Source organism: Tiliqua scincoides, chromosome 1, assembly GCF_035046505.1.
Source record: "Tiliqua scincoides isolate rTilSci1 chromosome 1, rTilSci1.hap2, whole genome shotgun sequence".
NCBI lineage: Eukaryota > Metazoa > Chordata > Lepidosauria > Squamata > Scincidae > Tiliqua > Tiliqua scincoides.
In genome coordinates this window covers 144,953,986-144,980,165 of record NC_089821.1, presented here as the reverse complement: position 1 = coordinate 144,980,165, position 26,180 = coordinate 144,953,986, and the positions used below count along the sequence as shown (strand labels likewise).

The following is a 26,180-nucleotide window of genomic DNA, read 5'->3' as shown; positions in this document are numbered from 1 at the left end:
CTTGATGCCCAGTGCAACTGCTACCCCCTGCACCCCTTAGCTATGCCACTGGGCAACTCCATATAATTGAATGTTCTTTTATACAAAATAATTTAAATCTGTATAGAAAACTTGTTAGCAGGGAGAAGACCTCAGAACCGTCGTCCCTGATGTTATAATCTCCTGCGTGGAGGAAATAGTTCTTGGAGCAACATTCAACCATATCAGGGAAATAATCATGTCATTGACCCCTGGTTGGGCCTAGCAAGAGACTGTGTAAAGTTCACTATTCAAATAATATAAACTGACAGTGGATCTTTTTAATATAACTGAAATACGACATTGTGGATTTTAATCTCACCCACCCCCGTAACTCATTCTCAAGAATAGAGCAGACACTCTGTACACTGAGCATTTTGACTGTAATAGTTTGTTTTGTACTTCCTGATCTGACACTGCAAATTAGTATGTGAAATATCAAAAATTTAGAGGTGAATAGAACACAGATGTTTAAAATGTGGCTATTGAAGGACTCATACTCTACTCAACAATTTCAGCTAAGTGAGTAAGATTAATTTACAAGAGAATGATGAAGGCAGCAAGAGCACTGATGATATCCCATCTCCCTTGCTCAGCCTTGATCCATCTACCTGGGTTCACTCAGATGTGTGCCAGCAAAGGAGCTGGTGCAGATCCAAGTAGAATCATAAGGGCAGTGGAAAGGAATACATACTTACCTTGATGAGGTCTCCAAGACCCAAAACTCCCCCGCGGGATGCCGCATGTGCTCCATTGGCATGGTTGCATTGGTGAGAGGAGACTCAGGTTGGATTGAGCTGGTAAGGTATTTCTGTAACAACTTGAGAGCCTTTGTAGGGCAAAATTTCCTAGAATGGATTCAAATGTTTTTAGGTCATTAACAGCAAGCAAGATCATAAATGGAACATCTTTTGAAACTTTGAATCTTCAGTGGGAACCCAGCAGGATAGTTTCCACTCTTCATTAATATTTGTTAATTGAACCATTAGCAGTAGCTATTGGAGAACACATCATATAAATGGAACTATGGTAGATAATTGTAAAATTACATTATACATGTCATAGTTTTGACACATTGAACACTATTTGCTTGTTCATGCATGAGATATGAGTATATATTGATGTCAGATTATAAAGTAAATAGCACAAGATCAGAATTAATGAATATTTATGAATTAGAATATTTGGATTTGTATTTATACAGGCATGCTCCTGTATCCACTGGTCTAGTATCCGTGGTTTCAGTTATCCGTTGATCCAGATTCGCCTCTCCATGGGAGCTCCGTCACTACCCCATTGCTCTTAGTATTGAACTGTTAAGTTAATCAGTGCCCAACATTATAGACGTACAGTTCTGAAATGAATACTCAGACGCTTCCTCCTCCTGACTGTGTCCTCTCATTTCCTTTACAGCCCACTTTGGTCCGTCCCTTGTCAGTTGCCTGCCCACAAAGTAGCTTCCCTGTTCGTCATTCCCTGTTCATGCCGTTTTACAAATTGCTGGTAAGGCCACCCCTGGAGTATTGTGTCCAGTTCTGGTCGCCGCATCTCAAAAAAGATGTAGTGGAAATGAAAAAGGTGCAAAAGAGAGCGACTAAGATGATTACTGGGCTGGGGCACCTTGCTTATGAGGAAAGGCTACGGCTTTTGGGCCTCTTCAGCCTAGAAAAGAGACGCCTGAGGGGGGACATGATTGAGACATACAAAATTATGCAGGGGATGGACAGAGTGGATAGAGAGATGCTCTTTACACTCTCTCATAACACCAGAACCAGGGGACATCCACTAAAATTGAGAGTTGGGAGAGTTAGAACAGACAAAAGAAAATATTTCTTTACTCAGTGTGTGGTTGGTGTGTGGAACTCCTTGCCACAGGATGTGGTGACGGCATCTGGCCTGGATGCCTTTAAAAGGGGATTGGACAAGTTTCTGGAGGAAAAATCCATTATGGGTTACAAGCAATGATGTGTATGTGCAATCTCCTGATTTTAGAAATGGGCTATGTCAGAATGCCAATGCAAGGGAGGGCACCAGGATGAGGTCTCTTGTTATCTGGTGTGCTCCCTGGGGCATTTGGTGGGTCGCTGTGAGATACAGGAAGCTGGACTAGATGGGCCTATGGCCTGATCCAGTGGGGCTGTTCTTATGTTCTTATCTCTCGATGAAGGGGGGAGGGGATTTGCTTGCTGTCTCCTCCCTTTTTTTGGGCTGCTGTAGAGATACTTCATGGGGGAGGCAAGACAGCTTGCTCACTCATTTTAAAGACACCTGATCGAGGAACAAATTGCTGGGGGGGGGGGGAGAGCATTCCTGCTCATCACAAGGAAATAGGAGAATTATCAGCAAAAATGAGAACAAATTTTTGTGAGAGGAAAAAATTATTTGAACATTGGTTTCTTTTTTACCACATTCATTTTATACCACTAGAACAGATAATTGTTACGATGTTGTTGTTTAACATAATGTTGGTGGATACCAAGCAATGCTGGTTTACCTATTGTGTGCTATGGGAAAAGGAATTGAGGACCTCAGTAGATAAATATGAAGGGATTATGGGATCAATGATCTCTTGCCCCATCTATAATAACCTTAAAGAAACCTCTTGCTCCAAGAAGGCTAAAACGTGAGTATGACAGGTATATAAGACAGGAGCCAACATGAGAGAACGTATATACGTATGTGGTGCAGTTGTCTCAAATTTAAAAGTTTCTGGAAGAGAATCTTTCAAATGATTAACCAGATAATGGCATATAACCTGTTAGATTCCTTGAAAGCATCTTTCTTGCGTTATTTTTATGAGCATGACTGCTGTCTTAGGACAAAAACCTGCTAAGGAATGTACAGTGTAGACCCTCACTTTACAGTGAGTTCACTTGGCACTCAAATCACTTTGCAGTGGATTCTCCAAAGCAAAACAATACACTATATAATACACTATACCATATGTTATTCACTTTAAAGTGGATGATAGATAAGCCAATCAACTATGTGAATTCAAATGTTTGGTTGCAGCTCAGCCAATAACCACATTTATAATGTGGGCAGGAGGTCTGGCTCAGTTGGTAGAGCTGCCGCCTTGTATGCCTGAAGATCTGAGGCTGCCAGTTCGAAACAACCGGAAGTACCCGAGAACTGAGGACACGCTGATATACTGATGAGCTGACCCTCGGTGACAGAGAGGAGTTGCTGTCAAGTGGAGCGTGGGAGGCGAAGGGCCAGAGAAAGGCCAGACCGGGAAGGAATCCAGCTGGAACGAGGAGTTCTATGAAAGACTAGAACTATTCAATTGTAAAAATCCCTACGGGGGTTTAGAACAGCCTGCCTATGTAAACCACCTTGGATGAAAGTCTGAGGAGAAATCTGACGACCAAAGAAAGGCGGTATATAAATACCTGTATAAATAAATAATATAAATAAATAATATCGTGTATGTGTAATATTGAGGGAAGGATAAACCTTGTAATTTGTGTTTTAGAATTTCAACTCTGTGTAAACTGATAACCATGTCCCATAAAGAGTGCAGTAGGGACCTTCTAGAGAGGGAAAGCTTAGGACCCAATCCTGTCCAATTTTCCAGTGCTGGTGCAGCTCTGCCAATGGGGCGTGTGCTGCATCCTGTGGTGGGGAGGCAGTCACAGAGGACTCCTAAAGATAAGATAATGTTTGTTCCCTTACCTCAGGGCTGCATTGTTGTTGCACCGGTGCTGGAAAGTTGGATAGGATTGGGCCCTTAGTTCTGTGGCAGACACTTCAGTTTCTGAAACCTTGGAATGAATTGCCATAAATAAAGCATTACTGGATTCACAGTACTAAATTTTCACAGTACAGTGGTGTCTCCTGAACAGATCACCATAGTGAGGGCCCGCTGTATTAATATGTGCAAGAATTTGTGTAGCCAGAATGTGGAAGATTTGGATGAATTTATGTCAAGTATTGCTTCAGATTATGGGAAATGATAAGAATTTATAAATTGACATATTTTAATTACAGAGGAAATGCTGATAGGAAAACATGCAAATTCTTTCAGGATGTCTGGAGAAAGTGGAGTGATGTAGTATAGCATGGTCTTAATATGATCTCTGCAATATTGGAGGCGCTCAATATGCATAGCTGAGAACAGCTGAGAGTCCTTGTATTAATGCCGATAACCTTTAAAAGGTTATTCTCACACATTTTGATTAAATTCAAATTGTCCTTCAATATATAGTAGTTACTGAAATAGTTTAATTCCCATTTTACATACAAGATTAGATTTTTGTACATGTACATTACGCAGTACTGACAATAGCTAGCAATAGTCACTTGAGAGATAATAGCATTTATATATTCTATCAGTTTAATAACTCTACAGGGCCAATTGGCCTTTTCATTTTCCTACAATGATGATTTAATGCCTGATAAAGCAAGTTTTCCTAGAGCTGTAGTTCTAGCTGAGCAGAATAACTTTGCCTTCTTCACCTTCAGAGACTTATCCAGGGACTTCCAGAATTATATATGAGTTGTTGACTCATTTTGTCAGTTTCACTTACAAATTTTCCATAAATACTCATGATCGAAGTCTTGAAGTGTAGGACAGTTAGCAGCGGGAATGCAGCAATTGGTTCCATTTTCTTAGAGTGCGGTTGCTGCTGATCTTGGCTTTGGGTATTCACCCATCTGTGGATTTTTCAGACATGTGAGGTTATTTGTAGGTCTGAATGCATACTGAACATGGATGGTTGACTGTACAAAAATGGATTCTAATATGTGGCACCAACTTTTATGTCTAATTTGTGTGAATGTTTAGAAGCACGTAAGAAGCATGCATGCCTATATGGGTGAAGGTAATCCCTTGGATGCTCTAGTCCCAAGCCATGAAGGGCTTTAAAGATCAAAACCAGCACCTTGAATTGTATCTGGACATGAACCAGCAGTAAGTGTAGTCATAGAATCAGTGCTTCTACAGAATTGAACCACTGAGCTCCAGTGACTTCATGGATGCTACACTCTGTACTATTTGGAGTTCACAGAAAGTTTTCAGGTGAAGCCCCACTCAGAACATGTTGTAGTAATCAATCTTGATGTCACCAGGTCATGAACCACTGCGGCCAAGTCTGAATAGCTTGGGTGCAACTGGCACACCAGTTGAAGTTGGGCAAAAGCTCCCCTGGCCACTGCTTTTGGACATTTGGGGATGCTAGAGCTGCCTAAAGAGGCTGCCTGGCACCCTAGTTACAGAAGCAATTACAATGGGATCTCCTCTGAGGTTCTTTGTTTGAAAAGTAATTCCCAAAAGCCAGTGGGTGCAAATATTCTAGATCCCAATAGAGTATAGCTTATGGTAGGAGCATGGATGTTAGTCATCAGATGATTGAGCTGAGGATGAATTTTGAACTGGGCCTGTTTGCGAGTTACTTTAACATATCTAGGGGCAATGCAACTTACTGCCTAAATCTGTGTCCCAAATTTTGACATCCCCCCCGTTTCATTACTCATTTCATTAAGTCCAGTGCACACAGCATGCACCTTAGATGAATATAACTTCCTTTTCAAAGCTCCTACATCACTGCTGCTGCTTCTAGTGGCTGCAGGAGAGAATGCAGGGAGTATGTGCTGAACTTTGCAGATGGTGACTTTCAACCCTGCTTACCGCCTCCAGTTTTCAGCACTGGTATGATCACTTCTTGCATTGACTAGCAGAGAGAATCCAGGAAGCTTTCATTCCCAGCATTCCCTAGAAGGAGTGGCTGTGGTAAGAACAGCAAATCCTCCCCATCCTCCTCTGAGCTTGTGAGGAGAAGATTTGGCCACCAGACAGGCAGTGGGTTGGGAGTAGCTGGTAACCCTATTCATCAGCTGATTTAGGGCCCAATCCTATATAACTTTCTGGCACCTATGCAGCCACAATGAAACCCCAAGGTAAGGGAACAAATGTTCCCATGCCTTAAGGAGACCTCTGTGACTGCCTCCCCACCTCAGGATGCAGTGCATGCTCCATTGGCACAGCTCCACTGGCACTGGAAAAGTTGATAGGATTAGACCCTTAATTCGTTGCCTGAGATGAAAATTTCAACTGGCATCATGTCTGGACGTGACCCTGTTGGTATCTTTATATAACCAAAATTCAAGGATGTTGCTGTAGTATAATCCCTCTCTTGAAAATCTGAGTGTTGGGGAAGGTTTGATATTACCAGCACAAGTTTAAAGTAAGGAAGTGTGAGCTCCTTCTAATTCCATATTTGCGATTACAAATTATTTACGCCAGAATTGCAATTTTGGTGAAACTGATGTAGAGTCAATCCCTTTTTGCTAATACTGTTTAGCAGTATTACTTAGTTATAAGAGTTACATCTCACTGGCTCAGCCGCTTTATAATTTAATGAAGTGAGGCTTACCCATCTGAGTGAAGGACACCTAGCAGCAGTGTTTTCTCTATTTCTGCTTCTAGCTGGTTGGTAAATAGAAAAAAGCTATTTGGTCTATGAAACCTGATTTGTGCCAATAAACATTGCCTCTAGGCAGGCATGTAATTAAACAAGGAGGACTAACAGATGATTGATGCATTCTCCAGATGTATGCAAAGGCATTAAGAGGACAGAAGTGTTCCCATAAAGCAACCACAAAGTGTATTAATCAAGACTACCCCACAGCTTAAAATATGTCGATATTGTAAATTAGCTCCTTTCAAGCATTCTTTAAAAGGTTCATTACCTTTTTAAAAAGTTAATATAGAAATAAAGTAAATAAAGTTTTCAACCTTGTTGGTGCTCCAGGTTTTTTCTGAACATAATGGGACTCTCTTGCACCATCTGGCATTTCTCTGAATTTGTATTAGATAATTATATAAAACTTGATACATGTATGTGCTGCATGCTGACATTGCAGTAAATGACGGATTATGTATATGACAGTGATCCTTTGTCCCCACCCCCATCGCCACCATTTTAAAACCTTTTTGGGTTTTTTTTCTGCCATTTCTCCAGCCCTGGTCAGTGATCTGAGCCAGCCAGCAGACTATGGCAGTGGCTGGAACGCTATCCATCAGCATGGCTGCTGTGGGGTGGGCCGCTTTAATCACCAGCGATCCTGCCAGTTGTCCCAACCAGCCAGCTATGCTGGGTACTGTGAAGGGAGGCACTGGATTGGGTCGCCTGAGTCAGAACTCCGTGGTGGGCTACAGGTTGTGGCATGGGAGGGGTGGTGGTGAGTGGGGAGGAGATCTCACAGTGACAACATTGCTTAATGATGGGGTTTGTGGAATGTATCCCTGTCTTTAAGCAATGCGTACCAATATTAGTACTACAGGCCAGAAGTGTCACTGGGGTTTGCATCACCCATTGTGAGCTCATTGCGTCACCCCCATGATGGACCTCTTTCCCTACCAGATCATACAGAATAAATTACAATATCATACATACAACCTAAATGCAGTGGCATCACTAGAGTTGGTGTCAATTTATACATAAGATGATGGTGGTATTCTAAAATACGAAGATTTTACAGTTTGGGCCAGTAGTGATGTCACTCACTCTGAGTGTGACAGCCTGTGAGGTCCTCACCCTCTGCACCCCTCTAGTGATGCCACTGCTTCAGGCTGATCAAAACGATAGATAGATAGATAGATAGATAGATAGATAGATAGATAGATAGATAGATAGATAGATAGATAGATAGATAGATAGATAGATAGATAGAGAAGCTGTGATTTGCCAAATGCCATTTAGTGAGTTCATTGCTAAAATGAGATTTCTCCTGAAGTCTCTCTAACTCACGTTGTTAGCTACTATACACCATAAGCTCAGATAAGATAAAAAAGAAAATAGACATCATTATGGATATTTATAGGTCTAAGACACAGCATGACGCATTTTACTACATTTGTGACCTGTCTGTACCACTCACCCCAAAACCTTAAATAAATAAAGATGTAGTTACATCTCATTCCTTTGTGCTTAATAAAGATTTAAGCATGTACTTTCTGAAAGGAATTCTGCAAAGTACATGGTAAATTGCTTTTGAAACTGTGGTGAGATAGCATGATCGTATGCTGTTCCAGTATTTTTGGACATTTTCAGCTCTGTTGCCACACCTAACATAGGTTCTTCAAGCCCAGCTGAACTCTAGTCTAGACAAAAGTGAGAACTGAAAACTAAGTGGAGGATTCAGAACAATGTGCAAGTGTAGAACAAGCGATATGTGATTATAAAGTCTCAATAATAATAATAACAACTTTATTTTTACCCTGCCTTTCTCCCCGAAGGGACTCAAGGCGGCTTACAACATAATTAAAAACATAATTAAACAACATAATTAAAAAACAGATTAAACAACATAATTAAAAAAGATTAGCAACATAATTTAAAAACAGATAAAAGCATATTAACGCATATCATAAAAACAGTAGTCAAATAACAAGTAGTAAAAAGGTAAAAAGAGCATAGAGCAGCAAGTCATAAAAGAATCAGGCCTGCAAAAAATTAAAAGATGTTGAAAAGATGTTAAAAAGGCCGAGAACTCAGAAGGCTTGTTTAAACAGAAGGGTCTTCAGGCCTCGCCGAAAAGTCTCAAGAGAGGGAGCCATTCTTAAGTCAAGGGGAAGGGAATTCCATAGCGTTGGTGCCACTACTGAGAAGGCCCTATTTCTAGCCGCCGCCCCATGTACCTCCCTAGGCGGTGGCACTTGTAAAAAGGCCTTCTCTGATGACCTAAGAGGACGAGCTGGATTGTACAGAAGTAGGCGATCTCTAAGATACCCTGGCCCAGAGCACTACTGTACTGTACTCTATCTAGAGTATCTAGAGTAGATACTCTACTGTATCTTGGCCAAAGATGTTACAGTTGGCGTAGCAATTAAGAGTCTAGAACTTAATTAAATGTTCAGCCTCATCTTTCTGTTTACAGTGTTGCTCATTACTAACATTGTTAAACAATATCTTAGATGTTCACAGAAGAGAAGAAAATCTTTCAATCCGTTTGTGTCTTACAAACGTACAGCATGGGTAGGGTTGGAAAGGAAGGAAAGAAGCTTAAATATAACATACTAACGTATATTTGATGTACATAGTATGTAATGTTGGAAAAGATGATATGATCTGAATCTTTTGGGCAGTTTGAGTGACAGTTACAGGGTTCCCTCCTTATGCAAGCACACACATACTGAAAAGTATTCTGACTCTTGATGTGACATACATACTGAAAAGTATGGAGACTCTTGGTGGGTCAATTAAAGCTTGATCCACCTTTTCAAAGTGTTTGATTGTGGTAGATAATAATGAACAGTTTCTCAAGCTTCTGACAGCTTTTATTCTGGATAATATATATGACTCTGGTTTTAGATGACATACATCAGCGTTCAGGGAACAAAATAATTAACAGGCAGAAAAAATGATTATAAAGTAACAAGTATTAATTGCGACCTGGAACAAAACAATGTTTTGTGCTGGCCACCATATATGCATAATAAGGTATAATAGAATAAAGCTAAACATTTTCCCTAGCTGAAATAATCTCTTTTCAGCAACAGTTCAGTTTCATGTTTTTTCCCTCTTCCAAATGCACCTTTGATCAGTGGTTGAATTATAATTTCTAGCTTCTTCCCAACTGAATCTTTGGAAAAATAATCTCTCTTTAGCAAACCATATATTCAATGACAGTCAGTGTTACACTTGGAATATTAATGCTAGATTAAAAACACCAACTTCAACATTCCATAAACCCGCGGTTTTCGAACTCTCAGGGAGTTTGAAACCCACAGTAAGTCTTTGCGGGGGTGGGGGGAGGCTGCAGGGGCAGGGGGAAGGCAGCGACGCAATCCCCAGGATCGAGTCACTCAGGAGCTGTAAAACCGGAGCCGGAGCGCGATCACTCCACTCTCACTTTCCCTGACCTGGGGAGCCCTACAGGCGCTTGCGCAGGGCTCCCCACACCCAGGGACGGCTGCTGCAGGAACTGGAGGGTGCACCCCAGTCCCTGCAGCCCCGTCAGAAGGGAAAGTGGAGCGATCGCGCTCGGCTTCCGGTTTAGTGGAGGTGAGGAGCAGTCACCCCACTCTCACTTTCCCTGACCTGGGGAGCCCTGCAGAAGGTCGCGCAGGGCTCCCTGCACCCCTGGGAGGCTGCAGGAGGCTTGGGCAAGTGTAGCCAAGCCCTTGCAGCCCCCCTGAGTGGCGCGATCCTGGGGATCGCGTTGCTGCCTCCTCCCTGCCTCCTGACTGCCCCTGCCCCTTAAGGGGAAAGAGACTAGGGCCCTCAGGCTGGGGTGTTGCGCCGCCCCAGTTTGAAAACCACTGCCGTAAACCATTCCTTAGATACCTCAAAAAAGACATAGTGGAAATGGAAAAGGTGCAAAAGAGAGCGACTAAGATGATTACGGGGCTGGGGCACCTTCCTTATGAGGAAAGGCTACGGCGTTTGGGCCTCTTCAGCCTAGAAAAGAGACGCCTGAGGGGGGACATGATTGAGACATACAAAATTATGCAGGGGATGGACAGAGTGGATAGGGAGATGCTCTTTAAACTCTCACATAATACCAGAACCAGGGGACATCCACTAAAATGGAGTGTTGGGCGGGTTAGGACAGACAAAAGAAAATATTTCTTTACTCAGTGTGTGGTTGGTCTGTGGAACTCCTTGCCACAGGATGTGGTGATGGCGTCTAGCCTAGACGCCTTTAAAAGGGGATTGGACAAGTTTCTGGAGGAAAAATCCATTATGGGGTACAAGCCATGATGTGTATGCGCAACCTCCTGATTTTAGAAATGGGTTATGTCAGAATGCCAGATGCAAGGGAGGGCACCAGGATGAAGTCTCTTGTTATCTGGTGTGCTCCCTGGGGCATTTGGTGGGTCGCTGTGAGATACAGGAAGCTGGACTGGATGGGCCTATGGCCTGATCCAGTGGGACTGTTCTTATGTTCTTATGTTCTTATACTTTTTTCTAGCTTTTTTTACGCTCTCGGGTCAGATTTTATCCTTCCTGTCAGGAGGTCACAAAGGCCTTTAAACCATTTCTGCCCAACGTTGCATATGTGCAACAGGAACCAAATGCGTACACCTTTGGGCCGGGCAAAAATTAATATCTGATCTAATCAATGACCAAAATGGCATGAGGTCCAGGCATTTAAAAGACTACGTTCTCCCATGTGAAACTTAGAAGTTAAGCAGTACTTAAACTATTTTAAGGTTAAACGTGGCTTATGAAGAGAGGGCCTCTTCAATGGCAGTGGTCCCCAAACTAGCTTTCTAGACGCATGCACCTGGCACCTCAGTCATGGTCTTTGGGTGCCAGGCAATCTATCCTGCTCTCTGTGAGAGGCTTTTCATATATTGATTCTTTGGAAAACTGCTTCTTGCTGATTTGATCGTTTTTTAACCATTCATTTTGCTTCCTGCTTTTATACTTTTTCTGTGGTTCTTATTTATGTTTTGTTTTTAGTATTGTAAACCACCATGAAGCATTATGCAATAAGGCAAGATGGTTAAAACACTTGTTCATTATTTTTTTAAAAAAATTATATAAAAAATATATATTCCTGGCAAATGATTATAAATCCATATCCACGCTTTATGTGATGTGCCTTTTTCTAATGGAAGAAAAATATAACCATTTCCAACTGTGTTCCATTCTTCCTTTAAAATGGGGGGGAGGAGTTTTACATTATATATATATATAATGTAGAGAAATACCACTGGTTCCTGACAAATTTTGATGTGCAAGAGGATGCTGTTTTTGAGAGACTTCTTCAATAGCTACATTCTGAACCTTGTTCATTTTGGTGGGGGGTGGTGGTTAAGGAACACTTTGCCAATATAGCAAGTCTGGGTTTTGTGGCTTTAATGCCACTGGAAGTTGTTTTCTAGTGTAAGCCCAAAACTAAAGGGCAAGAAACCTAGCACATAATTCTGCAGACTTCAGAAAAACACAAAATCCTCCAAAAGCATCTATCAAAGTGATTTCAATCCAGTGATCCGGTACAAAGTCAAAAGATGTAAGCTGTTCTAATCCAATGCTCTCAGCCGCTTAAGATCCGGCCTCCACAGCTAGTTGCCAGGGCCCAGCTGACAGGTTCTTCAAAGCATCCAAGCAAGAAAGCCCAGCAGTGCCTAGCGACAGAGCTTTTCAGAGGTTTTCAAACTGACAGCTGTTTGCTTTGGGTTTATATACTACAAAAACAATTTGGGTGGCGAATAACATAAATGGCACCATGTTCCAGTCCAGGAGTTTTTATTACAATGAATTTAGCTTTGGGCAAGCTGCCACAATTGGCACATTTTGACAAGACATTCACTGACTATGTATAATATTTTTCCCTGAAATCGCATGCATCATTTATGCTGCAAGATTCATAGACTACGTATAGCTGTACATAATAACATTTTATGATAATATAAAATATTCTTTTAATTCGCAGAATATTGTACTCCAGCAATTTTGCTTCTGTATAAACTACTATCTTCATTACTAAGATCAATTTAAATACATTTATCTAAGTAGATACCTGTATTTCCACTATTGAAATCTTGTTTCATGATAATGTATATTTGGCGAAATGTGGAGTGGTTATTGTCGGAATAAGATTAATTTTGAAAACAGCAATATATGCATCTAACTATGAAGAAAACCACTGCAGATTTAAATCTGTGTTATAATACAATGAGCAGCAGTATTTTGAAGTTGTATGTGTTTAGTATCCTGTTTGGTTCCAGAAGTCAAGGTGGCTTCAAATCTTGTGCAAATTTGTCTTATGCTATGCTCCTTATGATAGGTGGGTGCAAAACAGGATTATAGTTTAAAAGATGGTGCTCTTCTTGACTCTTCCCCCTTCAAAATGCAGTTTTCTACATGAAATGGAAGGCAAATTGGTAATTTGGAGTTTTCTGAAAACCATTGCAAAAGGTTTTTTTCAGATTATTATTCATGTCACCTGTAACTAAGTAGTCATGCTTTACTTCTTTGAGTAGGGAAGAAGAAATAGCATCACATTTTGCCTTCATCTTGTAACACTCCAGTGGAGGAAGAATTCTAAAGCACTTTATTGAAGAAATTTTCATTGTGGTAAGAGTGTGCTCCGAAAAGTTGAAAGTTCAGTCTAATCCTAAAATCTAGTCATGTTGCTGGAGCATGCTTTCCAAATTTTGCAAACATGGCATGCTACAGAGAATGACCTGGCCACTCCCACAAGTGTTGAGTGGCTGGATTGTGCACTGATGAACTGAGGACGCCTGCTGTTGCACATAAGACTGAGCCAGGGCCTGGAGGAAGGAGGCAGGATGGAATGGGTTAGAACGGGAAGGCAATGGGGGGTGGAAGAAGGTTGACTGGCCCTGGGAAGGAAGGAGGTTTTGGTGATCCACCTTCATGGGTCCACACAAACTTGTGTCAGTGATAACACTGGTGCAGATCCTAGCAGATCTGGCCTGCTTCCCATGGGCTTATTGTAGGGCAGGGGAACTAATGTTCCTTTACCCCAAGGAGGTCTCTGGAGCTGAAACTCCCCCACAGGATGCAATGGATAACGTGTTGGCTCCCCTGTGTCACTACGCGGGGAGTCACGAAGGATTGGGCCATTTGTGTACCAGGTGATAGGTATTCCTAAAATAGATATACAGAATGAGCCATTCTCTCCTAGGAGAATTAGATTTGTTTGATGCATTCTGGGGCAACGTTGGGTGAAGGGAGGAGCCTTTGTGTGACCAGGAAGAGACTTCAAGCAGCTTGGAAAACTACCTGGAGCCTTCAGAATGCAGTGATTTCACCATGCAAAGGTAGGGAAAGCTATTTTCGACTTTGTTCTTTGCCTTCTAAACCAGTGTGTCTCAAACTGTGTGATGGGACTCACTAGGTGGGTCATGAGCCAATTTCAAGTGACTCCCCATTCATTGCAATATTTTATTTTTAATATACGTATTAGGCCTGATTCTTCCATGGTATGTGATTGCATTTGGGGAAATGTTACAGACCTGTACTTTTAACAAGCTACTATGTATATTCTTTTAACAATGAAAGTAAATGAGACTTACTCCTGGTTAAGTATGGGTAGGATTGCAGTCTAGGATTTTAAAAATTTTCCTGCTTGGTGATGCCACTTCCGGTCATGACATCACTTCTGGTGGGTCCTGACAGATTCTCATTCTAAAAAATGGATCCTGGTGCTAATTGTGTGAGAACCACTGTTCTAAACCTTTTTTAAAGTGAGTTCCCAGTATCTATGGGGGTGTGTGTGTGTTCCAGAATGGTCTAGTGCAAACTTTTAGCACTAGGATTCACTTTTTAATATGACATGCTAGCGGGACCCACCTAGCTTTACAAGACTTTTTTTTTAAAAAAAACCTTTTTTGCAGCAGCGGCTTGATCCCAAAAATGCCATTGCTGTCTCACTCCCCCCCATTCCATGTAGAGTTTGGGAACTGTTGCTTTGAACTATGGTAGGGGGCATTTTCCGGTGCATTTGATGAGCAGTTCATCTAATTGGGACCATTCTGGTGGCCTTGCATGCTTCTTTGCCTGGCCTTGGATAGAAGCAGAGGCACTGTAGCTTACTCGCAAGCTTATTCACATGCATATGTGGTTCAATTTCACTTTCATTCTGCATCAAATACCACACTTACCAATATTTTTCTCCCTCATGTTGTTAGACTTTGATAAACTTGTTATACTTAATTATCCTATGTCGTTATTGAAGAAATACTTTTTTTGAAACTTACATAGAAAAATATTTATTTCTAAGTTTCAAAATTTTATCAAAAAATGGCATGCTAGTGATACTTTAACTAGCTGTAAATCAGACACCAGTTGAGATATGGAGATTTAAAATGAGACTACTCCCAGCATTTACATCTTGTTAAAATATCACCAGCACATCATTTTTGATAAAACTTTGAAAATTTACATAGCTGTAAAATTTCACATAATGAACATAGGCCACTAAAACTTGGTGTGTTTGCTTTACACAATAGGACAAATAAGCACCCCAAATTAAAAAATATATATATAAGGAGGTCAGTCTGAAACAATATGATGATCTGGTATAGAATGACCCTTACATAGGGCTCAATACATTTTCCTTATCTGCTGGGGGGGGGGGAGGACTTTCCTTCTTAGGTGTTTTTTGGGGCCTATGTTCATTGGATGTGGATCATTCTGGTGGTGTTGCATTCCTCTCAGCCTGCTCTTTGACACGGACTGAGGCACATTCACCTACCCATGAGTAAACATGCACATGCAGCCAAGTTTCACTTTCCAGAGGACTCAATACATTTTCGTCATCCGCTATCAACTTCTCAGTTTCCTTTTCACAACCCACTGTTTGGGAAACACTGGTCTCCTGAAACCTCACGTTGACTTTATCTGTCTCAGTTCACATGTACTGTGATTTAGAATTGAATGAATGAATTGTGTGCTCTCATGTTTCCGCCTCTCGTTGTGCACACTGCCTTTAACAAACTGAGCAGTTTTGAGGAATTTTTCAGATGCTTATAAAACCATATTGAATTTCCACTGTTTCTGTAGTGGAAGATGGGGGGAAAACAGGAGCTTAACATCTAATATCTGCCAGGAGCTTAATATCTAACAAATTTCTCTACTCGTTGCACCAGTTAGACTGCACTTAAACTGAGGTGGTAGGAAAAGCCAGACAGAAGGAGGTGCTTTGGGAATATCTCCCTTCAATGATTGCTGGTGATCCCCCAAATTCCTGGAGATTCCTGAAAACCTTCAGTAGTGAAGACAAGTGGTCCAAGGTGATGGGACGACCAGTTCCCTCTCAAGTAATTGAAATTCAGTAGTTCAGCTAGTAACAATAAAAGCAGGTTAAACCATTAACAGTAAAATGGGCTTTTGTTTTATTCATAGGAAGAAGGCCATTGAAACACAGGATAAAGTAAAAAGCAAAAATAAGGCACTTAGGGAAGTATGCAATGACCAAAGTGTTGGTTTAAGTGGAATGGGTTGCATGGAGGTTGAAATGTAAACTGAAAATAAATGAAACGCTGACTTGTCTTACTAGGTACTTTCTCTACTCTAGCTACTTATGCTGGTCCTGCATAAGTAATCAGGTAGATGGGTAATCCTTGTCAGTACATCCAACACTCTGGATGAGAGGCCAGGGCAAATATGCAATGAAGCGTGTAGGACTGTTTGCATAATCTCTGGGTATTACCTTAGGTTTACCTGTGGATTCTGTAGGGGTGGGGGGAAATAAGTTTAACCTGTTGCATTTCCTGCTCTTGAGAATTAGATGGACTTCACAGTCCAGTGAGTTGGCTCAAAGAAAAGTTTTGTTTACCAGTCAATTGAGGAAGGTCAACAGCAAAACAAACATGGCTACTATGTTCCACTGATTCTGCAGTCCTTTCAGGCTCTATAGGCTAAACAGGAGCCCACTAGCTAATGGGAAGGTGAAAACTAGGCAGAAAATAGAGGGTCAGAAATTTAGGCATTTTTTCTTTATATTTGGGAGGAGGAAAGTAGGGAGTATAGAATTACAAGGCTCATTCATGTGATGTGACATGTAAAACAGCACTCTGCATTTCCTTTACAAACACTTTTAGAAACATGGAATTTTTAGAATTACTCAGACATCCTTGCTACTGAGTAACTGGAGATTTATGAAACACTTCAACCATCATATTTTTAAAAACTTTTAAAAAATCACATTTAAAATATTTGGTGCAGCTGTATTTTATCAATTGCACTGTGGATGCTATTGATTGATTTCATTTTGGAGTTCTTATTAATAATTTGTCCTTTCAGGCCTGAAAGGCTAATGGTTTAGTTTGAAGAACAGAAGAAGTTCTATCTTATGAAGCAGAATTTTACTGAAGTCAACATATTTTTGGTAGCTATTTGTATAGAACCAGCTATCAAGAGCAGAAAGGGAATATCTTTTTCCCAAACCCAGTTGTACCCATGCAGATCTTTTAGAATGTACTATTAGAATGTACTATTTATGTAACAGTATACAAAATGCCTTGTTGCAGAATAAGTAGCAATTTTAGTTGTAGCCATGAAGCATTTAAACCCAATGAATAAACCCAAGAGGCACCTGAGGGGGGACATGATTGAGACAAAATTATGCAGGGGATGGACAGAGTGGATAGAGAGATGCTCTTCACACTCTCACATAACACCAGAACCAGGTTCCACTAAAATTGAGTGTTGGGAGAGTTAGAACAGACAAAAGAAAATATTTCTTTACTCAGCGTGTGGTTGGTCTGTGGAACTCCTTGCCACAGGATGTGGTGATGGCGTCTGGCCTGGACGCCTTTAAAAGGGGGTTGGACAAGTTTCTGGAGGAAAAATCCATTACGGGTTACAAGCCATGATGTGCATGTGCAACCTCCTGATTTTAGAAATGGGTTATGTCAGAATGCCAGATGCAAGGGAGGGCACCAGGATGAGGTCTCTTGTTATCTGGTGTGCTCCCTGGGGCATTTGGTAGGCCGCTGTGAGATACAGGAAGCTGAACTAGATGGGCCTATGGCCTGATCCAGTGGGGCTGTTCTTATGTTCTTATGAATTTTTTTTCCTTCTCTTTTAACTTTGAACTTACTTTCCCCCTAAAATAGTACTAAATTACCAGGTATTAATGCAATTATTTGGGGTATTGTCAGATATGGCGGGGACTGTGGGAGGTGATGTTGTGTTTTCCAGTTTTAGGAGAACCAGGCAGAGAGAGATTGCTAGCTGTATTGCCATGATGAACCATGAGATCTGTTTAAGTTTGAAAAAAGTAAGAAAGGAAAAAATAGGCTGCTCTGTATTGGTTAAGATTAAGACAGGCCTATGAAATTGAGGGTCAGAAAAATTTGTTTCAAAATTTATGGTAGTTTTATATGAATTTGAAGTACTGATTCCAAAAAACACATCAGTTTTGCCCAACCACATCTACTTTGGAGACATCACATAGCCTTGTTAATGAATGGTTCAAGCTTCTTTCTTGTGATGAAGCCATGGTGTAGGCTTCCTTATGACGAAGTTCCTTGATCCATTCACTAATGAGGCTATGCTGTAACTGTAAAACTATGATAGGGCAAAACCGATGTCTTTTTTGGAATCGGCACTCCAGATATACCTGGGAATAGGTCTAACTTTTAAGACAGCAAAAAGTGTGTTGGCTGTGTAATGGGTTTTGAATATTGAGGGTATTCAAATATTCACTCAACATAAGAGTGAAATTGGATCATGACATCATGTTGCATAAAAAAATCTTTACTGTCTAGTAAGAATCAATTGAGAGGAACTACTTTGATTTTGGCAGTTAACAATTTTTAGCATAATGTGTACTTTACACACCTATAATAATATTAACTCATGAAAATCATGGAGAACCTTTATCTGGGACTGACACCAGTCCTCATATTTCAATGTGATTTGGAGGCAATGTTACCATGCTAGTTTTGTGTAGTGAACAGGTGCTGTGAAACTGACTTCAAAACTTACCACGCTAGAACAAAATCTAGTTATCTTGGATGGCTGAGAGATAGTAAAAATAATTTTCTGAACATTTTAAAGTGCATTTGCATTTTTGCAATACTTTAACCACATAAATGTTACCTCAGTTATTTCACTACACTGAGAATTTAATGTAGGAGGCTTGACTATATGAGGTAGAGGAGATTTGGACAGGGATAATTCTTGAAGTTATTTTCAGGAGCAGCAGTAAAAGGTAATACAGTGTGCACTTTATTATCTGGTTGTTTTTACCATCCCAAGTTTTATTTGTGCCAAGTATCTTACTGTTCTTTGGAGGAATAGAACTTCTCCTTTCACTGGAAAAATAATCCAAGAAAATGCCCTTTCAGGATTCCTCTTTGCATATTTTGTGTAAGGTAGAAAACATCTCTCCATACTTTGAAGTTTAAATGGTTAGTGTTCAGGAACTGAACTGATAACAAAGTAAGTTCTAGTCAGACATTATATTGATGTAGATATTTAGAAACTGGCAAATTTGTTCTTGTCATTTATGCCTCACTTGGTTAAAAATTTATAAGCAGAAATGATAGTATGTTAAGATATGGAACAGAATGTTTTAGGGATATTTATGTCATTGCAGATTATCTTTTCTGGTGAATATGATTTCTTTTTTGTCCAGGTAAATGTGATGGTGATAAGTAGAGGCTGCACTGGAAAGGTTTTGTGGGATGAGAGAAACTGTGGCTTTGTGTGGCGGCCCGTGTGGTCACCGGAGCCAGGCGGTTTGACTCTGTCAGCCCGCTTCTCCGGGGGCTACATTGGCTGCCCATTCGTTTCCGGGCCCAATTCAAGGTGCTGGATTTGACCTTTAAAGCCCTATACTGCTCTGGGCCAGGATATCTTAGAGACCGCCTACTCCCATACAATCCGGCTCGCCATCTCAGGTCATCAGAGAAGGCCTTTTTGCAAGTGCCGCCACCCAAGGAGGTCCGGGGGGTGGCTGCAAGAAATAGGGCCTTCTCGGTAGTGGCACCAACATTATGGAACTCCCTTCCCCTTGACTTGAGAATGGCTCCCTCTCTTGAGAGCTTTCGGCGAGGCCTGAAAACACTGTTGTTTAAACAAGCCTTCTGATTTCTGACCTTCTTAACTTTTTTATACATCTTTTAGTTTTACAGGCTTGATTCCTCGGTGATCTGTTCTTTTACTCTTTTAATCTGACTGCTGTTTTTATGGCCCTGTAGTGTGTTTTTAAATGTTTTTATCTGCTTGTATTAATGTTTTTAAAATCTATTGTTTTTTTTAATATGTTGTTAGCCGCCCTGGGTCCCGTTAGGGAGAAGGGCGGGATAAAAATAAAGTTTTATTATTATTATTATTATTGTGTTGTTGAAATATCGGCTTTGCAGGCAGAATGCCTCCAGTTATGGCAGAGAAAGATTCCTGTCTGAAATTCTGGAGTGCTGCTGCCAGTCAGCGTCAACATACTGAGCTAGGTGGACCAGTGGCCTGACTCTCTGTATAAGGCAGAGTTCTATACTTAAGACCAACAGTGCATGGAGTAACTGTACCATGCTTCTATGAATGAAGATATATTTTTTAGGCTCATAATTTGAGTCTGGGAAACTTTTCAAAGAATGTATGTTCAGTTTTGAAACCATCCCAGTACTATTTTTAAAACCGATTTCTTGAAATGATTCTTTGTAACGGGATAAATCTTGTAATCCTTTCACTGATAAAATAATAGTGGACAGTGGCACCTAAACATTGGGGACGAGTATAGGGTGTGTCATAGTTCATCCTACCCTATAAGATACATTTGGTGGAGTGTTAATCTATGATTGTGGCCAACTGTTGCAGCAGCCAACTTCTTCATCTATATAAAGTACTCTTTACACTGTACAACACTTTTCAATTAATGGGGATAGACTGCAGTTCAGTGTATATAAAGGTCTATTATGAGTTCCTGTATACGTAAATACAAATAGTTTCCAGCAACTACCAAAGCTTGTATACTTATATTCTTGCAGCCACTGCCTCTCCTTTTCATTTATGATAGATACATTATTGGAGTTGAAATACACTGTGTCAATTTCACATGTATGTGTAGAACCAGGCCTCATAGTCATGCTGTTTCATCAGAAATGAGAACAAGCCTTTTTTCACTGCTCTTGGTGAGGTAGGATAAGAGCTTCTCTATATGAATGTTAGTGGTTGCCTTCTCATTTTATTATGCTGTCCAGGTGACCCCTCGGTCTGTCGACATGGCTGATTTGACCTTTTAAAAAATATGGAGATGGTTGATGTGTTGCCTCTCACAAAGCATATGTTTGTAAACCACTGTGAAAAGATTGCATCGTCACAGAAGATAACAATCCAATTATGGTTTCATAAGAAATTGCCAGATCAGTGCTTCCTGTACATATAGCCATCTGTTACTTCATAGTATAATAATTCTTGAAGAAACTGGCTACCGATGTTCATTTACAGAGATTTGTCTATTTAACCTGCCTCTCTTTCATTCTGACTAGAGAAAAATTACTGTTGAGCACTGTGCATTTGAGCCCTGAAGCAAATCAGGTCATTCTTATTTTCTTTGAGATGTACTCAGTGCAGGAGCAGAGAACCTGAACATACTCTACATTGCATAACCCAATTTTTTATACAGAGCAGAAGAAGAGCACTTGGTTTCCTGTACTTCATTTTATATTTTATTCAGCATTAAGACCAATATTGTTCCATAATTAAGTGTATGTGTGTGAAAACTTTGTTCCCAGTTAAAAGTGGAACACATGTAACTTTTGATCAAGGCACATACAAGACTGGCCAAAGGGCGTACATTGCACTTTGGTTTTCATTTGGGGAAAAATAGTTATGGCAACAAAGTGTTTTGGGTATTAAACATTAAATAGATCACAACTAAGTAGAACGCCAGTTCAAAGTATCTTCACTTGTATGGTGTTTTAAGTAATTTCTGGATAACCATGATAGTAATGGGCAAAATTTTTGACTACATTTGAAGTATATTTAATATATATACGTATATATAATAGTTTTGTGCAGATTCATCATTGGTTAGATGTAATGAACTGTTTTCATCAGCAAGTTCTCCCATACAGGAGTAAGGAAGCTTTTTAATTTGGATATTTGTTTAGGAAAATCTTATGAGTTAAACTGTTCTCCATACATTTTAAAACTGGTTTAACCTTTAGAAATGAACCCTCTCTCTTTTATTTGGGGCACTAGTTTGTGCTTGAATTCTTATTTCAGCTGCCTTATGAACTAGATTTCACCCATCTGCTGCAGTCTCCAGCAGACTATCATTTTATTTATGGGAATAGTTGTAAATAAATAACTGGCATTGCCCACTACTTTGCGCATTTGGTTTACTAAATTTTAGTTGTTTTTATAGGTTTAATATACCCAGGGTTGTAATTTTAATCAATTTTGCAGCCCCTTCTGAATATCCTCAATTTGCCAGATTTAACCTTTTCTGAATACCAAAGTGAAAATGGCCTGTGCTTATACTTACAAGGATCTCAAATGTATGCAAAGTCCTGATTGTTCAACACAGCAAGTAAATTCACTTTCACAGTCAACAAGTCATCTTACTCAGTAGAACACAAAAGTTAAATGGTCTGTAATTTCAATATTAGCAAGGAAAATACAGTACAAATTACTAAAAAGTACTAAAATATAGAATTGTTTCCAGGCATCCTTGCTACATTAATCGCAGCAGTAACCTGAAATTTGAAACTTTTAATAAAAAGTTCTTAAATATAAATTATATGGCAAATGTACAATACATTGCTTATCCAGTCTTTTAATCCAGTGTTCTGCAGTAGACCAGCAACCTTCTAAAGTCACCTTTCTTTGTAAGAAAAATCAACCCAAAGTCTATCATTTTCTTTAGTATCATGAATGTGAATGATCCGAATCTGGTATACCACTGTCTCTGTAGCTTCTGTTACTGCTGCTTTCACTGTGGTTGTTTTTATAGAGATTCATTCCATTAGGTGGGAATATGGTATGTATTACAAACTCCTCCTTAGATACTTGTTCATTGTTCAGAGATATCATCTGAAATGAAGTCTCCCTAATTTCTAAGATGGAATTATCCTTCTTAGTTCCAGCTTCGGCGTAATCATCTTTTCTCCTCCGTCCTTTGCTGTATGTACAGTTTCTGGAGAACAAGGATCCATTCCTATGGATGTACCAGCAGACTAAAGCAAGTAGTGCTAACGCTACTACTGCCACTGCACCCCCTATGATGGCAGCTAAGGGTAAATTAGAATTTTTGTATGGTTCTTTCTCTTGTTCATGGTTTAGGGTTGTAGTAGGATTGTACATTTTAAGGGGTGCAGTTTCCGTCTCTATACAAACAGGTGTTTCATCAGAGAGATAGATGTTACTGGTTTCCATGGGAACCATGCATACACGGTATGGTGAGTCTGGCTCAAGAGCTGTAAGCAGATAGTCATTACGGTCTCCTGTAACTATTGTTTCAGTTATAGATCCAAAGGCAGGGCTATGTCCCATTTTGAGCCAACTAAGTCTTAAAGCAGTCATGGGTAGTGCAACTTTCCAAGAAATATGAATGGTCTCAGTGCTTACAGACTTTACAATAATGGTAATGACTTCCTGTACTGGAGTAGCTGTTCTGTAGTTTTTACGTAGATTAGGAGTCTTTATTTCAGGTGGTTTGGTCACAGAAACTGGCCATTGTCCTTGCACAGGGTATAAAGTGTTTGGTATTGAAGCAGTAATTTGGATAGTGCTTACAATATCCTCTTCCTTGCAGTCAAATAACTGTGTGTTAAGATCCTTGATAGCCATTCCACGCACTTTTTCTGGTGCTTGACACATCAGTCCACGTACATTAACTTTGGTGGGCAGTGTCTGCAACCAGTCACGAACCCACTTCATTTTGCATCCACAATGCCAAGGATTGTTGCGAAGAAACAATTGGGTGATATTGTCCAGGTCATCGAAGACGCCCTGAGGTAAATTACTGAGATTGTTATTGGACATATCAAGTCGATACAACTGCCGTAGGTACGCAAAAGCATGAGGCGATACGTGATTTATATGGTTTTCTTGCAGATAAAGCTTTCTCAGATTTGTGCCTGGCAAATTTATTGGAGCTGCTGTGAGAGAGTTACGGACCAGTGAAAGTTCTGTTAGATTGACTAGGTTCATGAAGACTTTCTCTCCTAATCCATGATTGCTTAAGAGATTTCCATCTAAAACTAGACGTTTTAGATTTGTAAGGTCTTGAAGGGACAGCTCTGAAATTGTGGAAATACGATTATCATCCAAGCGTAGCTCTTCTATTGTTTTAGGTAAGCCCCAGGGAATGGTGCTAAGGTGATTTCGTGAAAGAAAGAGAAGTCTGAGATAGATATTGTCCCGGAAAGCCCCATCTTCAATACTAACTGCAGAAACAGAATTATCATCCAAATGCAATTCTTCCAGATAAGGAATTTGCGAAAGTGAATCATAAGTAATTGTCCTTACATTATTTTCTTGCAGATGCAATTCTTTAACATACTTGGGGAGGTTGGTAGGAAATTCATCCAAGCTATTGCGGTATAAATAGATTCTCTCCACTTTGATCAAGGTTTTTAGCTCAGAAGGAATTCCAGCATTATTAATTTGATTATTCTGAAGGTAAAGGGTTGTAGCATCCTCTGGAATCCCAATAGGAATTGACGTCAATTCACGATCGTTGCAGTAAATGAAACCTGCGTCACAGCGGCACACGGAAGGGCATGACTTGGCACTGACAGAGTGAGGTGCCATTTTGAGCAACAGCCCTATCTTTGTCCAAATTAGGATGAAGTTCCAGATTACGCTGATCATGGTCAAGTTGCAATAAGGTCTGCACACAGGCTAGTGTTTGGTTTTCAGCAATCTAAAAAAAAAATTAACAAGATTAATAGTAAAGTGAAGTGTGACTTCAAAATGATACAAGTACATCTAGAAACATGTTCATTGCTAAGAATTTTCTTGATTGATTTTTGTTCATAAACTGTCCATGCCTGTATAGGTTTGGCTCTCAGGTCTGGTTTATAGGATTATTTTAGTGAGAGAGAACTATTTTGTATATGCTTTTGTCCCCAAATTTCATGCTTGATCTAGTATAAACAGGTTTCTCTTTTAGAAAGGCACAACATGGTACCAGATTAAAAGCACAATTCAAAAACTTCTTTTGGGCATGTCCTATGATTAGTGCATATATGAAGATTTCTCCCTCTTTCCCCCTCCTCCCTCCCAGTATCCGTTTGTTGTACTTCATCAGAGTCTGTGCCCTTCAGTTTTGATGCCAGGGCTTACGCTGGCACAGCAGCATCTTTCAGGAGAAGGAACTTCCAAGCATATAGCCCTTTGAATTTAGATCTTTGCTTTGTACTTGGAAGATGGGGGCACAGTGGGTTCCCAATTCTGAACATTAGCAAATCATGATAATAAAGCACATAGTTAAGTTCAAGCTCTCCTTAGTTTGATTCACCAACCACCCTAGAGTCTTTTTCTTGAAATTGTCTTTTCTAAAGTGTGTTAATAATTAGAGACTACATAGTATCCAAAAACAAACAGTGATGAAATGCATACAATAGTCCAAGCTGGCTGGGGATGCAAATAGGAATTAAGTGTAGTGAAAGCTTTAAGTTAAAACTGATTTATCCTTGTGTAGATTACTTTGTATGGTAGATTGTAAGAATGTCTTTCTTTGATTGACCTTGTGACACTAAAAAGAAACTAACAAAATGTCTTTTAAAAATGCTTTAATTAGAGATGTTTCTGTACAGTGAAAAAACGTACTTTTTGAATGATACTGGGGCTTGCAATATTGTTATTTCATTGTTAAGATTTTGATGGATATTTTAACCTTTTCATTACCTATTTAATCTAAATGCTATCATTCCTATGTATGCAAATTTTGCAACTTAAACTGAAATTGGTCGACAGTGTGACTTCTATGCTCTGTGGACATGAGCTCTAATTTTATATTATTGTTTCTCTTATTTCCACTTTGTGATCATTTTCATGAGTTCTCCTAATATAAAACACCTTTCTGTTTTAAATGGTAAAAGGGTCCCTTTGGGGAGAAGGGCGGGATAAAAATAAAGTTTATTATTATTATTATTAAAAGAATAAACTGCTGTTGATCCTACCTTATTTAAAAATGTGAAGGAAACTTTTGTGCTTGCTAAAATCCAAGTAGCATACAATTTTCCAAGTAAAGGTAGAACTGGGTAAAGATAGTTTCGTTCACGTAGCTATACTTCATTCACAGTAGTAGTTTTAAGTGATCTTTGCAGGTAGAATAGCTTTCCAATAAGCCCCAGTATATTTAATGAACATTCCCATAAAGTTTTGACATGGCACATAAGCACATCAGGTTGTTGAGATTTTGAGGTGGGAGGAAGTTGCTTTACTGTTTGAGTCTGGGTGTGAAGAGTCTCTTTTGTCTTGGTTTAAAAACCTTAACAAAAATTGCTCTCTTCGTAATTCTTAGAAGCTTTCCTATATGGTGCCGTGGATGGAGATAGTAACTTCAGCTCTATGTGTTCAAAAACATTCATGATGCTTAGGCTTGAATTATGATGGCTTCTGACAGTGGATTGAGGAAAATGAAGGTTTTTTTTTTTTTTTTTTTTGGTCAAAAGTCATCCATGTATAGGCTTGATATGTCTTGATAAATCCATGCCTGTTGGGCTGCACCATTCACCTAATACTTGATTAAATGTTCCAACTGACAGTATTTTCTCA

At 39.9% G+C, this 26,180-nt stretch overlaps 2 protein-coding genes across 4 annotated transcripts in view; one reads left to right on the top strand and one right to left on the bottom strand.

The window, feature by feature from the left end:
• The window catches only part of MACROD2 (mono-ADP ribosylhydrolase 2), a 1,146,647-nt gene that overhangs the window by 73,043 nt on the left and 1,047,424 nt on the right, over nucleotides 1-26,180 (top strand). The window lies entirely within an intron of this gene.
• Nucleotides 21,116-25,934, bottom strand: FLRT3 (fibronectin leucine rich transmembrane protein 3). Its single transcript, XM_066638879.1, has 2 exons — nucleotides 25,583-25,934; nucleotides 21,116-24,321 (listed from the first exon to the last, which is right to left on the bottom strand). Exon 2 carries the CDS (start codon nucleotides 24,267-24,269, stop codon nucleotides 22,323-22,325), a length of 1,947 nt encoding a protein of 648 aa, XP_066494976.1. The 5' UTR covers nucleotides 24,270-24,321; nucleotides 25,583-25,934; the 3' UTR covers nucleotides 21,116-22,322.

Bases quoted from the DNA above. Each gene is read 5' to 3' on its own strand.
- FLRT3 (XM_066638879.1), bottom strand. From the start codon at position 24,269: ATGATCAGCGTAATCTGGAACTTCATCCTAATTTGGACAAAGATAGGG.